This window comes from Aedes albopictus, chromosome 1 (assembly GCF_035046485.1).
Source record: "Aedes albopictus strain Foshan chromosome 1, AalbF5, whole genome shotgun sequence".
In the NCBI taxonomy this organism is placed as follows: domain Eukaryota; kingdom Metazoa; phylum Arthropoda; class Insecta; order Diptera; family Culicidae; genus Aedes; species Aedes albopictus.
Genome location: NC_085136.1, coordinates 19934962 through 19956529, shown reverse-complemented (window position 1 = coordinate 19956529; position 21568 = coordinate 19934962). Strand labels below are relative to the sequence as shown.

General features: G+C 43.3%; 1 protein-coding gene across 1 annotated transcript in view; it reads left to right on the top strand.

The window, feature by feature from the left end:
- The window catches only part of LOC109433599 (uncharacterized), a 192020-nt gene that overhangs the window by 92060 nt on the left and 78392 nt on the right, over nucleotides 1-21568 (top strand). The window contains exon 4 of the mRNA XM_062851868.1: nucleotides 14819-15037. Coding sequence (XP_062707852.1) covers nucleotides 14819-15037 — 219 coding nt within the window. The remainder of the gene's footprint in view (nucleotides 1-14818; nucleotides 15038-21568) is intronic.

Here is a 21568-nt window from a genome sequence, read left to right as displayed (position 1 = left end):
CCCCTGGAATTCCTCCTGGAATTCCCCTGGAATTCCTCCTGGAATTCCCCTGGAATTCCTCCTGGAATTCCCCTGGAATTCCTCCTGGAATTCCCCTGGAATTCCTCCTGGAATTCCCCTGGAATTCCTCCTGGAATTCCCCTGGAATTCCTCCTGGAATTCCCCTGGAATTCCTCCTGGAATTCCCCTGGAATTCCTCCTGGAATTCCCCTGGAATTCCTCCTGGAATTCCCCTGGAATTCCTCCTGGAATTCCTCCTGGAATTCCCCTGGAATTCCTCCTGGAATTCCCCTGGAATTCCTCCTGGAATTCCCCTGGAATTCCTCCTGGAATTCCCCTGGAATTCCTCCTGGAATTCCCCTGGAATTCCTCCTGGAATTCCCCTGGAATTCCTCCTGGAATTCCCCTGGAATTCCTCCTGGAATTCCCCTGGAATTCCTCCTGGAATTCCCCTGGAATTCCTCCTGGAATTCCCCTGGAATTCCTCCTGGAATTCCCCTGGAATTCCTCCTGGAATTCCCCTGGAATTCCTCCTGGAATTCCCCTGGAATTCCTCCTGGAATTCCCCTGGAATTCCTCCTGGAATTCCCCTGGAATTCCTCCTGGAATTCCCCTGGAATTCCTCCTGGAATTCCCCTGGAATTCCTCCTGGAATTCCCCTGGAATTCCTCCTGGAATTCCCCTGGAATTCAATTCCTCCTGGAATTCCCCTGGAATTCAATTCCTCCTGGAATTCCCCTGGAATTCCTCCTGGAATTCCCCTGGAATTCCTCCTGGAATTCCCCTGGAATTCCTCCTGGAATTCCCCTGGAATTCCTCCTGGAATTCCCCTGGAATTCCTCCTGGAATTCCCCTGGAATTCCTCCTGGAATTCCCCTGGAATTCCTCCTGGAATTCCCCTGGAATTCCTCCTGGAATTCCCCTGGAATTCCTCCTGGAATTCCCCTGGAATTCCTCCTGGAATTCCCCTGGAATTCCTCCTGGAATTCCCCTGGAATTCCTCCTGGAATTCCCCTGGAATTCCTCCTGGAATTCCCCTGGAATTCCTCCTGGAATTCCCCTGGAATTCCTCCTGGAATTCCCCTGGAATTCCTCCTGGAATTCCCCTGGAATTCCTCCTGGAATTCCCCTGGAATTCCTCCTGGAATTCCCCTGGAATTCCTCCTGGAATTCCCCTGGAATTCCTCCTGGAATTCCCCTGGAATTCCTCCTGGAATTCCCCTGGAATTCCTCCTGGAATTCCCCTGGAATTCCTCCTGGAATTCCCCTGGAATTCCTCCTGGAATTCCCCTGGAATTCCTCCTGGAATTCCCCTGGAATTCCTCCTGGAATTCCCCTGGAATTCCTCCTGGAATTCCCCTGGAATTCCTCCTGGAATTCCCCTGGAATTCCTCCTGGAATTCCCCTGGAATTCCTCCTGGAATTCCCCTGGAATTCCTCCTGGAATTCCCCTGGAATTCCTCCTGGAATTCCCCTGGAATTCCTCCTGGAATTCCCCTGGAATTCCTCCTGGAATTCCCCTGGAATTCCTCCTGGAATTCCCCTGGAATTCCTCCTGGAATTCCCCTGGAATTCCTCCTGGAATTCCCCTGGAATTCCTCCTGGAATTCCCCTGGAATTCCTCCTGGAATTCCCCTGGAATTCCTCCTGGAATTCCCCTGGAATTCCTCCTGGAATTCCCCTGGAATTCCTCCTGGAATTCCCCTGGAATTCCTCCTGGAATTCCCCTGGAATTCCTCCTGGAATTCCCCTGGAATTCCTCCTGGAATTCCCCTGGAATTCCCCTGGAATTCCTCCTGGAATTCCCCTGGAATTCCTCCTGGAATTCCCCTGGAATTCCTCCTGGAATTCCCCTGGAATTCCTCCTGGAATTCCCCTGGAATTCCTCCTGGAATTCCCCTGGAATTCCTCCTGGAATTCCCCTGGAATTCCTCCTGGAATTCCCCTGGAATTCCTCCTGGAATTCCCCTGGAATTCCTCCTGGAATTCCCCTGGAATTCCTCCTGGAATTCCCCTGGAATTCCTCCTGGAATTCCCCTGGAATTCCTCCTGGAATTCCCCTGGAATTCCTCCTGGAATTCCCCTGGAATTCCTCCTGGAATTCCCCTGGAATTCCTCCTGGAATTCCCCTGGAATTCCTCCTGGAATTCCCCTGGAATTCCTCCTGGAATTCCCCTGGAATTCCTCCTGGAATTCCCCTGGAATTCCTCCTGGAATTCCCCTGGAATTCCTCCTGGAATTCCCCTGGAATTCCTCCTGGAATTCCCCTGGAATTCCTCCTGGAATTCCCCTGGAATTCCTCCTGGAATTCCCCTGGAATTCCTCCTGGAATTCCCCTGGAATTCCTCCTGGAATTCCCCTGGAATTCCTCCTGGAATTCCCCTGGAATTCCTCCTGGAATTCCCCTGGAATTCCTCCTGGAATTCCCCTGGAATTCCTCCTGGAATTCCCCTGGAATTCCTCCTGGAATTCCCCTGGAATTCCTCCTGGAATTCCCCTGGAATTCCTCCTGGAATTCCCCTGGAATTCCTCCTGGAATTCCCCTGGAATTCCTCCTGGAATTCCCCTGGAATTCCTCCTGGAATTCCCCTGGAATTCCTCCTGGAATTCCCCTGGAATTCCTCCTGGAATTCCCCTGGAATTCCTCCTGGAATTCCCCTGGAATTCCTCCTGGAATTCCCCTGGAATTCCTCCTGGAATTCCCCTGGAATTCCTCCTGGAATTCCCCTGGAATTCCTCCTGGAATTCCCCTGGAATTCCTCCTGGAATTCCCCTGGAATTCCTCCTGGAATTCCCCTGGAATTCCTCCTGGAATTCCCCTGGAATTCCTCCTGGAATTCCCCTGGAATTCCTCCTGGAATTCCCCTGGAATTCCTCCTGGAATTCCCCTGGAATTCCTCCTGGAATTCCTCCTGGAATTCCTCCTGGAATTCCTCCTGGAATTCCTCCTGGAATTCCTCCTGGAATTCCCCTGGAATTCCTCCTGGAATTCCTCCTGGAATTCCTCCTGGAATTCCTCCTGGAATTCCTCCTGGAATTCCCCTGGAATTCCTCCTGGAATTCCCCTGGAATTCCTCCTGGAATTCCCCTGGAATTCCTCCTGGAATTCCCCTGGAATTCCTCCTGGAATTCCCCTGGAATTCCTCCTGGAATTCCCCTGGAATTCCTCCTGGAATTCCCCTGGAATTCCTCCTGGAATTCCCCTGGAATTCCTCCTGGAATTCCCCTGGAATTCCTCCTGGAATTCCCCTGGAATTCCTCCTGGAATTCCCCTGGAATTCCTCCTGGAATTCCCCTGGAATTCCTCCTGGAATTCCCCTGGAATTCCTCCTGGAATTCCCCTGGAATTCCTCCTGGAATTCCCCTGGAATTCCTCCTGGAATTCCCCTGGAATTCCTCCTGGAATTCCCCTGGAATTCCTCCTGGAATTCCCCTGGAATTCCTCCTGGAATTCCCCTGGAATTCCTCCTGGAATTCCCCTGGAATTCCTCCTGGAATTCCCCTGGAATTCCTCCTGGAATTCCCCTGGAATTCCTCCTGGAATTCCCCTGGAATTCCTCCTGGAATTCCCCTGGAATTCCTCCTGGAATTCCCCTGGAATTCCTCCTGGAATTCCCCTGGAATTCCTCCTGGAATTCCCCTGGAATTCCTCCTGGAATTCCCCTGGAATTCCTCCTGGAATTCCCCTGGAATTCCTCCTGGAATTCCCCTGGAATTCCTCCTGGAATTCCCCTGGAATTCCTCCTGGAATTCCCCTGGAATTCCTCCTGGAATTCCCCTGGAATTCCTCCTGGAATTCCCCTGGAATTCCTCCTGGAATTCCCCTGGAATTCCTCCTGGAATTCCCCTGGAATTCCTCCTGGAATTCCCCTGGAATTCCTCCTGGAATTCCCCTGGAATTCCTCCTGGAATTCCCCTGGAATTCCTCCTGGAATTCCCCTGGAATTCCTCCTGGAATTCCCCTGGAATTCCTCCTGGAATTCCCCTGGAATTCCTCCTGGAATTCCCCTGGAATTCCTCCTGGAAATCCCCTGGAATTCCTCCTGGAAATCCCCTGGAATTCCTCCTGAAAATCCCCTGGAATTCCTCCTGGAATTCCCCTGGAATTCCTCCTGGAATTCCCCTGGAATTCCCCTGGAATTCCTCCTGGAATTCCCCTGGAATTCCTCCTGGAATTCCCCTGGAATTCCTCCTGGAATTCCCCTGGAATTCCTCCTGGAATTCCCCTGGAATTCTTCCTGGAATTCCCCTGGAATTCTTCCTGGAATTCCCCTGGAATTCCTCCTGGAATTCCCCTGGAATTCCTCCTGGAATTCCCCTGGAATTCCTCCTGGAATTCCCCTGGAATTCCTCCTGGAATTCCCCTGGAATTCCTCCTGGAATTCCCCTGGAATTCCTCCTGGAATTCCCCTGGAATTCCTCCTGGAATTCCCCTGGAATTCCTCCTGGAATTCCTCCTGGAATTCCTCCTGGAATTCCTCCTGGAATTCCCTTGGAATTCCTCCTGGAATTCCCCTGGAATTCCTTCTGGAATTCGCCAGGAATTCCTCCTGGAATTCCTCTGGAGTTTCTCCTGAAATTCCCCTGGAATTTCTCCTGGGATATCTCCAGGTATGCCTTTAGAATTCCTTCAGAATTCCTCTCGAATGCTTCCTGGACTTTCTTTAGAAATCCTCTTAGAATGCCTCTGGAATTCCTCCTGAAGTCCCTTCTTGAATTCCCCTGGAATGCCCCTGGAATTCCTCCTGGAAAACTATAAAGTTCATCAAATTTTGTAATGATTGCAGTTGACAGCGATATCGATGACAAGCAATTAAAAGCGCATTGTTACCAACGAAAAGTGAAGCAAGAATTTCCGACTGGCCGGGAACTGTTACACCTAGTTGAAGTTTTTAATTATTTCTCCAGTTACACTTGACTCTTCATTATACTCGTTGCATCGATAACGATGAACCCATTCGACTAATGATGAGAATTTCGATTTGCTTTACTTTGTTCAGAAATAGTTACCTTGCACAAGAATCTCCTCAATTCCTTTGCTGGCAACGATAAAAAAAAACACTTCCCAACTCAAGTCAATCACGACAACGACGACGACGACAACTACGAAGAAACCGGAGAAGTGAACTGGCTCTGCACCGGGTGATTGTTTACCGCCACGTTACAAAACTTTCTCGTACCCGATAAACGATAACCGGGTTATGCCCTGTGTGCCGCTTACGGAGCCAAACACCTTGTCGTCCTCCCGTTCCATCGTGTAATTGGAGAACTTTACAGCATCACCACAGCCAAAGAGATCGCAGAAATTGAAGTGGAAATAAAAAGTTGTCTAAAGGATTGGAAGTTCTTCCGAAAATCAAAGTTTTCCAAAGTTTTTTTTTGAAATCCATGAACTTATCCACCGATGAACAGAATTCATCGCGGTCCGAGAATTTTGACACTAGAGCGGGGTCTTTCCAATTAGAATTGAACGATTCTGATTGGGAATGGCCCCGCTCTAGTGTCAAAATTCTCGGACCGCGATGAATTCGGTTCATCGGTGGATAATTTTATAGGGGAGCGCCCTTGGATGAACCTAATGTCAAAACCGCTTTTTCTTTTCATACAGTCTATATGAAAAGAATAAGTGGTTTTGACATTTTGTTGCTAGATGAACCACTTTCCCTGGCCCATGAACCTGAAATGAACTTATGCACCGAATTCATTCGGACTGAGAATTTTGGCACTAGAGTGGGGCCGTTTCCAGCTAGAATTGGAAGATTCTGATTGTAAATGACTCTGCTCTAGTGTCAAAATTCTCGGACAGAGTGAATTTGGTTCATCGGTAGATAAGTCCATAGGGAAGCGCCCTTGGATGAACCAAATTTCAAATCCACTTTTTCTTTTCATAGAGTTTCTATGCAAAGAAAAAGTGTATTTGACGTTTGGTTCATTCTAGGTGAACCACTTCCCATGGCCCATGGCCTAAATTCTCGGACGGAGTGAATTTTGTTCATCGATTGATAAGGCCATAGGTCTGAGGAAGTTGTTTACCTCAAATGAATGCGGATGTATTTATCGCTAAGAAAAAGTAGATTAGACATGGAAGTTATATTTTTTCTCAACGTTCATTTCATCTGCATTCATCCAATTCCTGAACCATCAATAAATGAGTTTACCATGAAATGCTGCCACGTCTCTTTGTCTTCACTTACACATCTGTTTCCTGTGAATCAAAAGGGGCAAACAACAAGCCATCATCAAAACACAATTTATCCCCAACCAGCCAAGCAACGACGGATGAACGATGGATGATGAACGAGCTCAGCGCTAACACTGCATTTGGCTGTTTCGCACCCGCGCGCACTTATTCCGAATGGAAGAAAACGCAATCAAAGACAGTGTTGCGAATACTCACTTGCAAGAGTGATACTCATTTGCTTCTATCTCAGTCCAGAAGCATGCTATCAAAAAATGATGTTAGAAGGGCTTTTAGATTGTTGTTTAATCTAAAAGTTTTTTGAATAAAGTAAAGGTCGTAGACGCATACCAAAGTTGTGAGAGAGCTGTGAGTACGAAGTGAGTAAAATTCGTGTAATTTATACTCACCTTGTACTCACAGCTCTCTCACGCTTTTGGTATACGTCTGCGACGTTTACTTTATTCGGCAAACTTTTAGAATAAACTACGATCTAAAACCCCTTCAAACATCATTTTTTGATAGAATGCTTCTGGACTGAGATAGAAGCAAGTGAGTATAATTTATTGCTAGTGAGTATTCGCAACACTGATCAAAGATGGCGACGTCGTCGTCGACAAAGTGAAGATAACACGCTAACGACTTCAATGTCAAGGCAAACTTTGATTTCCATTCTGTTTGCAAACGGAGGGATTCTTCGTCATTGACTTTTCGATTCTGAACTTTGTCGTTTTGGGAGGTTGAAATCCTCCTGTTTTCGCAGCCGTATTATGGGAAAAGTTTTTCGCTTCTATATCTTCGGAAGGACCATGGGAACAAGGGGGATTTCGGGTATGGGTAATTGAAATTCATCCTCCGTTTTTGGGAAGTTTATTTTGTGCTTCGATTGACTGTGGGAAAAGAAGGTTCAGGATACACCTGGCTTCCAAAATGGAGCATTCCTGCTATAGCAGATGGCCATTTTAAAATTCTAGGCTAGACTAGACTAGACTAGACTAGACTAGACTAGACTAGACTAGACTAGACTAGACTAGACTAGACTAGACTAGACTAGACTAGACTAGACTAGACTAGACTAGACTAGACTAGACTAGACTAGACTAGACTAGACTAGACTAGACTAGACTAGACTAGACTAGACTAGACTAGACTAGACTAGACTAGACTAGACTAGACTAGACTAGACTAGACTAGACTAGACTAGACTAGACTAGACTAGACTAGACTAGACTAGACTAGACTAGACTAGACTAGACTAGACTAGACTAGACTAGACTAGACTAGACTAGACTAGACTAGACTAGACTAGACTAGACTAGACTAGACTAGACTAGACTAGACTAGACTAGACTAGACTAGACTAGACTAGACTAGACTAGACTAGACTAGACTAGACTAGACTAGACTAGACTAGACTAGACTAGACTAGACTAGACTAGACTAGACTAGACTAGACTAGACTAGACTAGACTAGACTAGACTAGACTAGACTAGACTAGACTAGACTAGACTAGACTAGACTAGACTAGACTAGACTAGACTAGACTAGACTAGACTAGACTAGACTAGACTAGACTAGACTAGACTAGACTAGACTAGACTAGACTAGACTAGACTAGACTAGACTAGACTAGACTAGACTAGACTAGACTAGACTAGACTAGACTAGACTAGACTAGACTAGACTAGACTAGACTAGACTAGACTAGACTAGACTAGACTAGACTAGACTAGACTAGACTAGACTAGACTAGACTAGACTAGACTAGACTAGACTAGACTAGACTAGACTAGACTAGACTAGACTAGACTAGACTAGACTAGACTAGACTAGACTAGACTAGACTAGACTAGACTAGACTAGACTAGACTAGACTAGACTAGACTAGACTAGACTAGACTAGACTAGACTAGACTAGACTAGACTAGACTAGACTAGACTAGACTAGACTAGACTAGCACGAGCATAGATGACCGCCCAATTCGTAGTTGCGACTCCGTGATTGACCAGAGCAATCGAAATTGCACAAGGAACCAATGAATAGGGCTTGTGACTAGTTTACCATTCTTAATGTGCACAGTTCGAGAGCTCTCAACTTTGGTAAGGTCAATAACGGCGCCGACCACGTCCTTGCGGTCATCGAGGATGGGAGGGAATGTTAGTGAGACAAACGTTGATATAAAGACCGCGAATCGCTGCATCTCCACGTTTGCGCTCTCGAGACCCCTGTACACCCAGAAACACTCTATGTCGCCTCTGAACCCCCCGTGAAAACCTCTGGAATTTTACGTTGATATATGTTGTCCTTTACCAGATTTGCTGGTATGACTTAAACATGCAGAATAACTTGTAGTTAGAAGGCACAGAATGTTGCTAATTGACAAATTGAGAGATGCATTTGTGAAACAAAATCGCGTTCTGATGGGAATCGAACTCCGTATTCGCTAGACCGGCGCTTTATCCAACTAAGCCACAGAACAGGTAATGGTTCTGCGGAATAAAAAGCCAAACTGAACCCGAGCCCACACCATGAACACTCATTTTTCACAAACCATCTTTCTCTTGGCTTGGATGCCAATCCACAACGCACCCGCGTTTGTGCTCAAAAAGTACAAGTGAATGCGAATTGAACCATAACCCGCTGGAACATCCTTGAACGTCAGTGAATTCCCATAGAACACCTCCGAACGCCCGTGAGAAACCCTGAACACCTCAGAAACCCCTTGAAACTCTTTGAGATGATCCTGAAACCCACTGAAACACCCTGGGATGTCCCAGAACTTCATGTAACGCCTCTTAAACTACCTGAAACGCTTCTGGGACCCCTGAAACTTCCTGTAGCGTCCCTGAAACCCTTTGAAAATCACTGGAATGCTACTGAAACATCCTGAAAACCGCTGAAATGCTCCAGAGTCTCGCTGGAACATCCTAGAACGCCCCTGAAACCACAAGGAATACTCCTGGAACGCCCCTGAAACTCCTTGGAACGCTCCTAAAACTTCTTCCAATCTCTTGAAACGCTCCTGCCGAGTACACGCGCTATAATAAAAGATCGCTTGTGTCACACAGCGTGTACATAGTGTCGCTGAGGGTGGCCGAAAATACGACTGCTCGAGGGTTAAAACACAATCCTTACATTCTCAGGAAACCCCTGAAACACCCTGGAACGCCTCTGAAACCCTCCGAAAGAAACATGGAACACCTACATAACGCCTCTAAAACCCCTTGAATCGCAATGGAATGCTCATAAAACTCTTTGGAACACCCATGAAATTCCCTGGAGCGACCCTGAAACCCCTTGAAAACTCCAGGAATGCTCCTGAATCTCCCTGGTATACCTCTAAAACGCCCATGGAATCCTCTGAAACATCCTGAAATACCCCTGGAATGCCCTTACTTGCGGCATTACTCTCTAAAACGACTTGAAACCGAATGGAACGCACATTAAATCTCCTTAAGCTTCGTGGGACCCCTTTAGCGCCCTCAAAATCTGTGCAATTTTGTGACACTCATGCATGCAATCTATATCAGTTGTTTTCGTTGAGCGAAAATCACTTATGTTATAATACGGTTTTCAAAAACTGGTCAATATTTGGCGAATTAGACTACAGTGGGGACCCGATTTTGTCAGCCCTCGATTTTGTCAGCTTTTCGACCCGATTCTGTCACCCTTTTTTGAAGTAGAAAAATAAATGTGCTTTTCATTCAGAATTTTAATTTTATAATCAATATTAATGCAAATGATGTGTTTAGGCGTCATAGAAAAATAACGCAATGAACAGAGCTCGTGTAACTTTTGAAAACGGCCATACTTTTTTTTTGAAAACTGACACATTTATGCCATTTTTGCACCCAACACTAGCCAATGTTTTAAACCAATATTGTTTTTAATTGCTAAAAGGTTTCAGCTCTCTTTCTTCTTGGCTTAACGTTCCAACTGAGACACAGCCTGCTCCTCAGCTTTGCTATTTTAAGAGATCTTTCACAATTTTTAACTGGGATCCCCCTCAGCCAGTGTTTATTTTGCATTTTGCATTTTGCATTTTGCACCCATTTGAAATTCACGGTGTAGAAAAAAGCAAAAAGTTTGTCGGACACATAACGGTTAAGAAAATATCGATTAGGAAATGGATTCTGGGCTATCCGGGAATCAAACTCGCCATGGCTTTGCTGATTGCACGTGCGCTTACCACATCGGCTATATGGGCTTAAAGACTTTTCTTCTCGACATTCTCTGGAACAGAACAAACAATAAACGCTGCCTGTTGTTGTGATTACAAGTCAATCAATTTACTTCTTTTTTTCTGGCATCTCAGGGATTCCTTCAGATTTGCTTGTTAGGATTGCTCCAGATATTTATTACGAGATTTGTGTTGTAGATTTCCTGCTTGGATTGCTTCAAAAAATGCTGTCGGAATTCTTCCAGGGATTTATCCATTAAAATTCCTTGATGCATTCGAGGTGGGATGTCCCCAGAAACTCTTGCTGCGATTCCTTCAAGAATTTTTGCTTGATTTCTTGTAAGTATTTTTGCTGCTGTTTCGCCAAGAATTCCACCGGAAGATTTTAAAGGAATTCTTTCGGGGGTTTAATAATGATTCATTCAGATGTGTCTCTTTAAGATTTCTCCAGGCATTCTTCCTGTAATTTCCCCAAAAGCTTTCCTTGAGATTGGTTCAGGAACTCCTGCTAGGATCCCCCCAAAAAAATTGCTGGTATTCCTGCAGGACTTCTTCCAAAAAAATCTACATGAACTCCTACAGAGATGTATCCAGGGGTTTCTCCAATAATTCCTGCAACAATTGCTACGTGGATTTATCTAGGGATTCTTTCAAAACATCCTGCTGGGATTTCTCCATACATATCTGCTTTAATAGTCCAGGAACTTCTGCTGGAGTTGCTCCAATTTTTTTCTGGAAATTTCTATAAGAACCCTTATAAACATTTCCCTAAGAATTGTTCATGCATTCTTCCTATGATACCCCCAGGGATTCCTTTAGAAATTCTTGCTGGTATTTCCGTAGGACTCTATCCAGTAATTTCTACAGGAACTCCTCTAGTGATGTATTCAGAGAATTCTGTAGATATTTCTGCAATGATTGCTATATGAATTACTCCGTACATTAGACCATGAATAAATCTACGGAAAGCACAAATTTCCCAAATGGAGGAGAATGTGCCCCTAGAGCCAACCTACTGATGATTAAATCTAGCGATGTTCCTAGGGATTTTTTCAAGAATTCTTAGAAGGATTCCTCCAGGGATCCTTCTAGGAATTTCTTAAAAAGTTCCTGTATTAATGCCTTAAGTTATTACTCATATAGGAATTCCTCTGGAGATTTCACTATGATTCCTCTGTTAGATTTCCTAATTGGGCATTCTTTTTTCAGACATTCCTCCATGAATTTCTCAAAGAGATTTTTTCAAAGATTGTTCCTTCAATGATTTTTCAGAAAATGTTCCAGGAATTCCTCCAGGGATGCCTCTGGGGATTTCTACGGATTGGAATAAGGATTCTTTCAAAAATTACTTAAGGGATTTATTCGGAGCTCCCGTAAAGGTTTTTGCAGAGACATCTTACAGGATTCCTTGAGGGTTGAGGGAATGTCTTGAGGGTTACGTTCCGTAATTCCTCTGGTAATTTCTCCAGAAATTCCCTCGAACAATTCTTCAAAGATTACTCCAGAGATTTCTTAGAGATTAGGCTCGGGAAATTAGAGTGTAAAGGCAGCGGAAACAAAGCCAATTCGGACAGTATGAGTATGATCTAAGCTGCGTTAACCAGTGTCAACTGTCTTCTGTAGACCACAATTGCAATAAGCTATGAGAAGGCTGTGTTACATTTTTTTTACCACGAAAGGTCCGTTCGAATATTACGTAACGCAAAATTTGACAATTTCAGACCCTATCCGCGTAACTGTTTTTGAAAGAGAAATGTTGAAACTTTATATAAAGCGTAACACAGCGCTGGACCCCCTCCCCCCCTCATTGGCCTTACGTAATATTTGAACGAACCCAAATCAGACCTATCTCCGTCTCTGACGTGCTCAGAACAATTTTTCATGCAAAAATAATGATTTTGAAAAATGTCCCGATTTTTTTATTTTTTATTTTTACTTTATTCACACCGTCTTCAGCCAGAGGCTGCACAGACTGAACACATTACTTACACTAGACAACGGACAACACAGAACACCCAGTGGCCCAGTGATGAATTTTTCGTTTGACGAAAAGTTTCCACCGACTGGAGCGGGAATCGAACCCACACTGCCTGGCTTACGATACGCCTAGACGACTGCCGCCGCTAACCGCAAGGCCACGGAGCCCAAAATGCTACCAGGGGCTGACAAAATCGGGTCCTTACTGTAGTTCCAAAGAATAATAAAATAAAGAATTCACACTCCCATTACACTGGGATACTGCAGTCAGTGTTGCCATTCTTTATATTTTTTATTCTTTGATAGTTTTCATTACGTTATTTGTGGTCTCTTTCGGCCTGGGCAGTCTAGGAAAACAAAACAAAAAACCGGATATGCCTTTTTATCCGACGGTTTCGGTTGTTATTAAAACATTTTCAAGGATTAAAATCTCGTTTTTTTGTATTGTTCATGGATTTTCATGGAGAAGTTCTCATCAGAATTTAGCGTATTCGCAATGTTCTACATATTCAACTGGCAACTGATTATACGTAATTTAAAGCTTCAAAAAGTTTTGAGCAATGTAGCTCAATATTTTAGTTGTGTTTTGTCAGTAGTAGTCGGAAAGTTTTGAGCTATGTGGCTCTTAGTTTAACAATCATGATGGTTATCATGATGATTATAATACATTTCAACTTACTGAAAATGATCTCTTTTGCAAAATAAAACATAAATTTCGCAATTTTTTGAATAGCTAATGTTCTGTATAACTTTTCGAGTTTTGTCAGAGAGTTCCGAGCTATGAGGCTTCCATTTTCTTATTATCAATCTTTCGAGATTCAGAGAGCTTTGAACCAATTTGCTTTCATTTTTTGTGGTGTTCATAGTGAATGCAGCATAAAACTTTAATAGCTGAGATTCACAGAATGTTTGCAAAGACGCAGCCTTTCTAGCTTCAAAGAGTTTTGAGCCATGTGGCTCCCAATATTTTTGGTGTTTTATCTTTGCAACAAAAACATCGCAGTATAAGATTTGAGCTGCTTGTCATCCTAGATTGTAAAGCTCTTGGAATCAAGTTTTCACTGATTATACAACCTTCAAAACTTCAGAGAGTTCTGAGCTATGTGGCTCTCATTTTTGTAATGATTTTTGTCATCATTTAAATCTAATGAAAATGATCCCTCTAGGAAAATAGAGCAGAAATTTTCTTGTCCCAATTCAATGTTATTGATGTTCTAGCTTCCAGTGATTTACCATCCTCACTGAGAGTTCTGAGCCAAGAGGCTCCTATTTTCTCAGCAGTTGAAACAATGAAGATGACTTCAGGTTTAAATTGAACAATTCCTACGAGTGTTGTAACAATCAAGTAAATCCTGGCGTAACCGTGGGCGTAACGCATCTCTTGCATCATGTTGCACTTCTCTATGAACGAGCATTTTCAATTATAATTGATTCGCCCACCTTTTCCCGCTAGAGTAGTACCAGCAGCTCTTTTATGGCGTTTCCCGCGGCAACCGAAAGGATGATGATTTATTCATTTTCTCAAGGCCTTCTCAGTCCGCCCGTCCTACTTCGCCGCGCGCGCCCATATCCTCCGAATCAGGTGGGCCGAGATCGTAAAAAAGCGCCATAACTCTCCAACCCGACTTCATCCGGGTGGGCCATGATTTCTTCAAGTTGAATCACTCTCTAAAACGACCCTCGCCTCGTCGTCGTCGTGTGCGTAGTAGTGCGGAAGCCGCCGTCGTTTTCCCATTTAAATCCCGGTTTTCTTGAATGACGGACGGTCGATCATTTGGAACGAGTCGAAGAAAATAAAAAAATAAATAATAGAAACGTGTTTTTTCACTTTTCAACAACAATGGGACACAAACTTGATGGGAGGTAAGTTACTTCTTTTTTTTTCAGACGTCGTCCTTCGTTTCGCCGGGTTACTTTTTGCCGTACGCAAATCAACGCCTCCTACGCGCGGTGGTGGGTTATGCATGCATGGGAATGCTTGTTACGCTTCCTGCCTCTCTTGGGTTGCCTTCGTCGTCGTCGAGGGTTGCTTTTTTTCGGTTTGACAAGGTTGTTGAATGGACGACGGATGCTTGACGGCATCCGTCCAATCGGCCAACCGACCAACCTCTCATTCATAGGGTCGATTTCCTTCGTCGGCGGACGTCGCGGGCAAAAGATGTGTCCATTCTTTCCCCGATTGGATAGGTATGCTTTTGCCATCTTGGAACGGAGTTTTCCACGTTTGGCTTTTGATGCCCGGTACACCGGTATGGCCGTATGCGGAGGCGACCAACTTTTCGTGGAAATTTCAGCCGGTCTCGTTTGATCAATCCGGATCGAATGCTTTCTCCGTCAAAGAATTTCCCCGTTTCGATTTCGGTTTCTCTTCGCCTACCTACAGTTGAATGACTATTATTTCCGCGACTGACTGGTTACATCAGAATCATAAAAAGAAATGTACCTACCTACCGAAACACTTTTCCTTCCACCGAATTTCAGACGGGCCAGCCGGCACGGAACGAGAGCCGGTTCGACGGGTGGTGGTGGAGGCGCTGCTGGAGGGACAACTGTTGGCGGGACGGATCTTAGTGCCGGGTCACGGACGTACGACCTCTACGATGCCGAGCTGGACGTGAGTCGGGAAAAACGAACCCAGCGACATCTGGGCGCGATGGCATCGACGCAGATTTTGTGTGTCTGTCCGCTGATGATTCTAAGGTAAGTACATAGTAGATAAGAAACTAGTATGTAGCCAAAAAATAACGATTCCTTTATGTGCTAGTGATTTGAAATCATATTTCTTCGCTACGGATGAGAGTGACAAAGCACAAAACATATTGAAATCAGCAAAAGTGGCTGACGTAGTACAAAACAACGAAACAGTAACCTAGTTCGTCATATGCGCTAATTCCCGTCATATCAGACGGAAATTAGTCAATAATTACAGATATTCTAAGTTACCTCCAACTTACCGGCTCATCAGATGAAAGTAAAAAGATGTATAGACTATCAATAACCAGCAACTATAGCCCTGGAAAACGAATAATTACGCAAAATGCCGAAGGTAACAGCAACAAAGCAACAGCTAGCCGAGTTGTTCTTCATCACCGTTCAATTTTCAACTTTGTCAGATTCGCTTGTGGAACCAACCTTCAATTCACACCCCACAAAAGCTCTATGGCACTTCAAAGTTGGGTTTTACTGCTGCAGAATGCAGCAAAAGCTGTCCATTTGATTAAATTAATCACTTTTTTCCCGTTGGTAAAATGTAAAGAACAAGTTGTCTTCGTCTAGGGAGGATGCAAGCGTGGATTTTCTGCACACAAAACATCGTATTTCACAACCACAGAGAAAGATGATGATTGATGTCGAGTCAAGTACAAGACACTGAAGACGACCTTACAGTTGAGGTCGAAATACGTATCTGTAAAAGGATGCAAATTCTTAGTGGAATCCAAAGGAACCGTACTTAACCCGATTTTCTTTTTTTTTATTTATTCACAGAGAAAGATTTCTACGTTGCACTGTGATGGATTACTTTGATATGGTGGGAAAAAATATTATTAATTAAAATATGTTGGTCGACATTCTAACATCCATTTTAATTCAAAAGTTTCTGCTTCTACGCAATCCAAATCCAATCATGTGACGTACTTTAATCACACGATTTGATTTGGATTGCGAAGAATTTGAGCCTAATTTTTGACCACCCTATGTACCATAGTGTGACGTAGAAGGTGTGCCCGGAATTGAATTCAGGTTGTGTCCAAAATAGAAGAGGACAAGACGGAAACAGGATTCGTGGACATTATTCAATATTATTTCCGGAGTGCCATTTTGAGGTTTTTGCAGGAATTTTGTTAATATTTTTCATTTATCTGGTGGTTCACTTCACATGTTTTTCCAGGCAAAAGCGCACGATTGTTTCCAATATTTCTTGCAGTGATTCTCCAGAGATGTTCCCGGGATAACTGCAAGAGTTCTTCTCGGAATCCTTACCGGATATTGTCGCAGGATTCCTTTTGAGATTACTCTGGAAGTTGCTTCCGGAGATCTGGCAGAAATTTTTCGATGAGTTCTTTTTTCTGGAATATGCTGGGATAAGATAACTATTGTAAAAAACTCCATGATTCCAAGTTTCTCCGAACATGGCAAGGAATTTAGGTGAAATCTTACGGAAAGTTCTGGGAGGAACAATTGGAAAGTTCTCCAAAAACTTCGGAACCCTGAGAAAAACTGGGACATTTTGGAATTATGGGAATAATCCTAGGACAGATTATAATGGAAATTCCAGGAGCAACTTCTGAGAGCAATCCTGGGAAGAACTACGGGCAAAATTCCATAAAGAACTTCTTAAGAAGTCACGAAAAGTCTCTGGAAGAAATCCGTGGAAGAACTTCTACAGAGATCTTGCCTGATTCCCCAGAGAAACTGTTGAAAAGCTTTCCCAGAAAATCACTAAGAAAAATTTTTGAAGCAACTTTGGATTGATTTAAAAAAAAAAAAGTCCCGGAAGGATTCATCCAGAAATTCTGGAAACGTATCAGGTACACTTTCGGAAGGAATTCAGGGAGGTACTTCTGCAGAGACTCCGGAAAAACTCTTGCCGATATTTAGGGCTTCGATAGAAATTCTAGGAAAAACTCTCTGAAATCCCTGAAGGAACAGCGGACAAATCTTCGGAAGAATTTGGGATTGAACCTTGTGAGAAACTCCTGAAGAAATTCTAAAATAAACTCTAGTAAATCGCCAGAAAATTGAGAATTCCAAAAGAAAACTCCGAGATAAATCATGGTAACTATTCAGTACGTATCTGCGGAAGAATTTAAAGATATAAATTTGCGGTATCTCGAGGAAGGAAGCATCCCGAAAGGAATACAAGGAGGTCTTTAGGATATTCACTTATTCGCGGGTGGAAATGGCGGCAGCGGGCACAGCTAACCGGTATGCCATTTTAGAATACAACTTTTTTGATTACTAAGGTTGAAAATCGGATGTTTTCGTTTAGAAATTTGAAAATCGGTAGTTTCTTGGTTCTTATCTGTGAATCGGTAGTCATGTCGAAAATCCATTGGTCAGACCACCCTGCCTAGTACTCACAGTGTCAGAGGTTTTCAGGAAACCTACACTTAAATGATAAGGCATTCAATATGGTGGCTCCAGAGAGGACTCTAGACACAAAAACAGGTTGCGGTAAACCAGCTCCAGTGGCACGTTTTGTTTATTATTATTTTTTTTGGAAATTTCTTCCAGCGTCATAAAAGACTGTTTCATCATATACGATCTTTTTCAAGGTAATATGGGATATAGGATGAGGATGAAAGAAGGCAAAATAGGGTGACTTTGAGATATACATATCCGCAGATTTGTTTTCTTCGTCAAAGGGGGTTTTTGTCGGTCAAATTGCCTGAAATTTGGTCAAAAATATAACTCAGCTTGATTGGGAATGATTTGAGGCCAACTATGAGCTCAACATATTTCCCCTTGACGAAGAGAACAAAACGGCCGAAAATAAGAGAGTTCCTCTATAACGTGAAAATTTGAAATTTGGATCACGGTGCGGAAATAACGAGCAATGGGCTATCTCCGCGTACAGAAGAAGCTACATAGTATGCGATGATCAATTATTTTTAGAACTGTCACGAGGAAGAGTGGCTTTCACGGGCATTAAGGGGTACTCACTAAATAGATTGAATTGCTGCGTAGGCCATGATTTTCTGCTTATTTAAAATGTTTCATGATTTTGCAAATGAAATAATCAAAGATTGCCTTGGCAATCACGACGTTTAATCAGTTTACGCTGTTAAATGAATCTCCCTATTGTATTTTTTTTTTCAATGGGTGTTTAACCCGTGAACACCCGGGACGATCTTATCCCAGAACTTTTCTAAGGTTTCCAAAGTACTCCAAAGTTTGTGTCACAAATCCAACATTCTAAACCAAGTTTGATGCACGATGAATCATCACAGATCATAGTCCACGGTACTCAGAAAGCCTCAAAGCACTCAAAGCAATGATGTCCATTAGACCTCGCAATGTTACGAGCAACTCAATATTGTGGTGGTTGGACATTCCTTGAAAAATAATTGGCCTTCAAAACACTTTGAAGTTTGGGTTACGATATCTACATCCTGTATCATGCTAATATTGTAAAAAAAATATTCGTCCTATGTAGCCCATACTGCTGATGGAACTTCAGTGCACAACTACAACGCTTCTGGTACATTCATGGGATATTCCAGGCTTTCCTAACTATTTTGGAATTAGAGCCTTCAAGGTCTACAGGCTCTACTTCTTTCACGATTGTGTCTGTTGCACCTCATAATATTACGAGTATCTCTATGTGTTGCTTGTTGGGTGTCCACTGGCATACAAACGGACCCAATGTACTTTGAAGTATGGGTCGCAATATCTGTAAATCTTAGGATATTTCATTGTAGCGAATGCTCGCGGAATATGATCTACGCTACGCCTCGGAGTGCAATTCCGATAACTAAGCAACATCCACTTGGTAATCTAGGTCATCAAAACTGTTCTGAAATTGAGACATTCAAGCTCCACAAGTTCTACTCTTGTATCTCTTTACTTTATATTCCTTCAAAAAAAAATCCATCTGGAATTCCCCCAAGACTTTCACCATGAATTCTTTAAAGAATCTTTCAAGATGTTCCTCCAAGATTTTCGACCAGTAATTCCTGGAACAGTTTCTCTAGGATTTTTTCGAGAAATTTCTCGAAAACTCTTCCAGGAGTTCCTCCGAGAATTTTACCTGAAATTCGTACAAAAATTGCTCCAGGAATTTCTTCAAGAATTCCTCAAAAATAAAATTCTTCCAAGAAATCCTCAAAGAATCCCTTTAGGTATTTCTCCAGGAATTCCTCATAGACTTCTGTCAAGAAATTCTCCAAGAGTTTCTCCAGGAACTTCTCAAAGAATTTCTCCAGAAACCCGCAGGAAATCGTTCAGTAATTCTTCCAACAATTACTTCAGAGATTCATCCGAGACTACTTTCAGACGTTTCTCCAGAAATTCCGCCAGGAATTCGTGAAGAAATTTTTCACGGAATTTCAACAGAAATTACAACAGGAAATCCTCCAGGGATTTTGATAGGATTTTTTAAAAAGAATTTCTCCAGAATTCTTTCATGGATCCTTCTGGAAACCTTTAGTAATTCTTCAAGATAATACTCCTGGGATTACTCTAAGGATTCATTATAGAATTTCTTCAGGGATTTCCTCAGAAATTCCTCCACAATTTCTGAAGGAGTTACGGCAAAAATTCCTTCCAAATTGACTCCCAAAATTACTCCCAAAATTACTCCAGGAACTCCGTCAGGAATTATTCCAGCAATTCCTCCCGGAAGTCATCCTAGAATTCCTCTTATGATATCTTGCGGAATTCCCCCAAGAATTTCACCAGGGGTCCCTCTATAACTTCTGCCAACAATCCCTTCAGGAGTTTCTCCACAAATACCTCCAAGAATTTTTTTCAAGACATTCCTTCAAGAATTCATAAAAAAAAATCTCCAGATATTCCTTCATGAATACCTCCAAGATTCTTCAGGAAACCTCCAGAAATTCCTCAAGAAAATACTCCTGGAACCACTTCAGGCATTCCTACGAGATTTTTTTCAGGTTCTCCAGGAACTGCTTCGAGATTTCTTCCTAGTATTTCTCCAAGAATTTCCCCAGGATTTACCCCAAGAATTCTGTTAAGAATTTATCCAAAAAATCCTCCAAGATTTTTTTTCAGAATTTCTCCAGTTATTCCTCCAAAACTTCTGCTAAGAATTCATCCCGGAATTTCTCCAGAATTTTTTTCAAGAATTCCTACAGGAATTCCGATAATTTCTCCGAGACCAGCTCCAATTCTTCTGTCAAAAAATCCTCCAAGAATCCCTCCAATCATTTGACCAGGGATTATTTTACAAGTTACTCTAGAAATACCAGGTTTTTTTTTTCAAAAAATACCTTCAGGAATTCTTCCAGGAAAGTCTTGGGGAAGGTCGTGTAGGATTGTTTTTGAGGAATGGAAAAATTGTGGGCAAATGTCTGGGATAAAAGCCTTGAGGAACTCTTCGAGGACTTCCTGGTGGAATTCCAAGAAGATTTTTTTAAGGAAGTGTTATCTTCGACTCAGCAAATTTACCGCGCGAAGGTTTCGGTAATTAAACTTTTGCTCCAGTCGAGTGATAAACAGCAAAGATCACACAGATGCGTGACTCAGTCGCAAAGCAAAGGGAATGAGTTGTATCTTGAGCTTAGTATTTCGGCCCGATCCACCAGGTCAGACACCTCTCTCAAGCGAAGGGCTGATAAACTGACAGATGAGAAATACTTAAAGAACAATCATTAACTCAATTCTCTTTACCTGGTTCTGAGTATAGTTGCCGCTTTCGCAATCTCGATTTTTCTAAGTCCAGAGCTAGAAACCTTTCTTAGGCGAAGGTCTAGTGATTCTGGAGGGAATCTTCGAGTTACCAAAGTGACACTAGGACTTTCTTTCTGAAGTGAAACGGTCGACCTTAGGGAGCACACTAACTTTATTTCTAACTATGAGCTTATATTTATACGGCCAAACTTAACTGACAAATGTACCTGAGAAGAAATGAATCATATTTTTGTTTTGGTTACTTCTTAACGAAGCTGCCTGCACATGCTAATTTTACCTAGTCCTATTTCCTTTTGTCCTTTCTCTCTACCCATACATACATACATTTATTTGTTCAACATCATTAAGACAAGACATAATCAACAATAGTACGCCACAATACTCGGTTTGTGGCTGCCGCTCTCCATCCTCGGTCGCGCCCAATGCTCGCCAAGTCACGCTCCACCTGGTCCGCCCATCGTGCTCTCTGCGCTCCACGCCTTCTTGTGCCAACCGGATCCGTTGCAAACACCAGCTTTGCAGGGTTGTTGTCCGGCATTCTTGCAACATGCCCTGCCCAACGTATCCTTCCGGCTTTGGCCACCTTCTGGATGCTGGGTTCGCCGTAAAGTGCAGCGAGCTCATGGTTCATCCTTCTCCGCCACACACCGTTCTCCTGCACACCGCCGAAGATCGTTCTTAGCACGCGTCGCTCGAAAACTCCGAGTGCTTGCAGGTCCTCCTCGAGCATGGTCCATGTCTCGTGCCCGTAGAGGATTACCGGTCTTATTAACGTTTTGTACATGGTGCATTTGGTGCGTGGGTGAATCTTTTTCGACCGCAGTTTCTTCTGGAGCCCGTAGTAGGCCCGACTTCCGC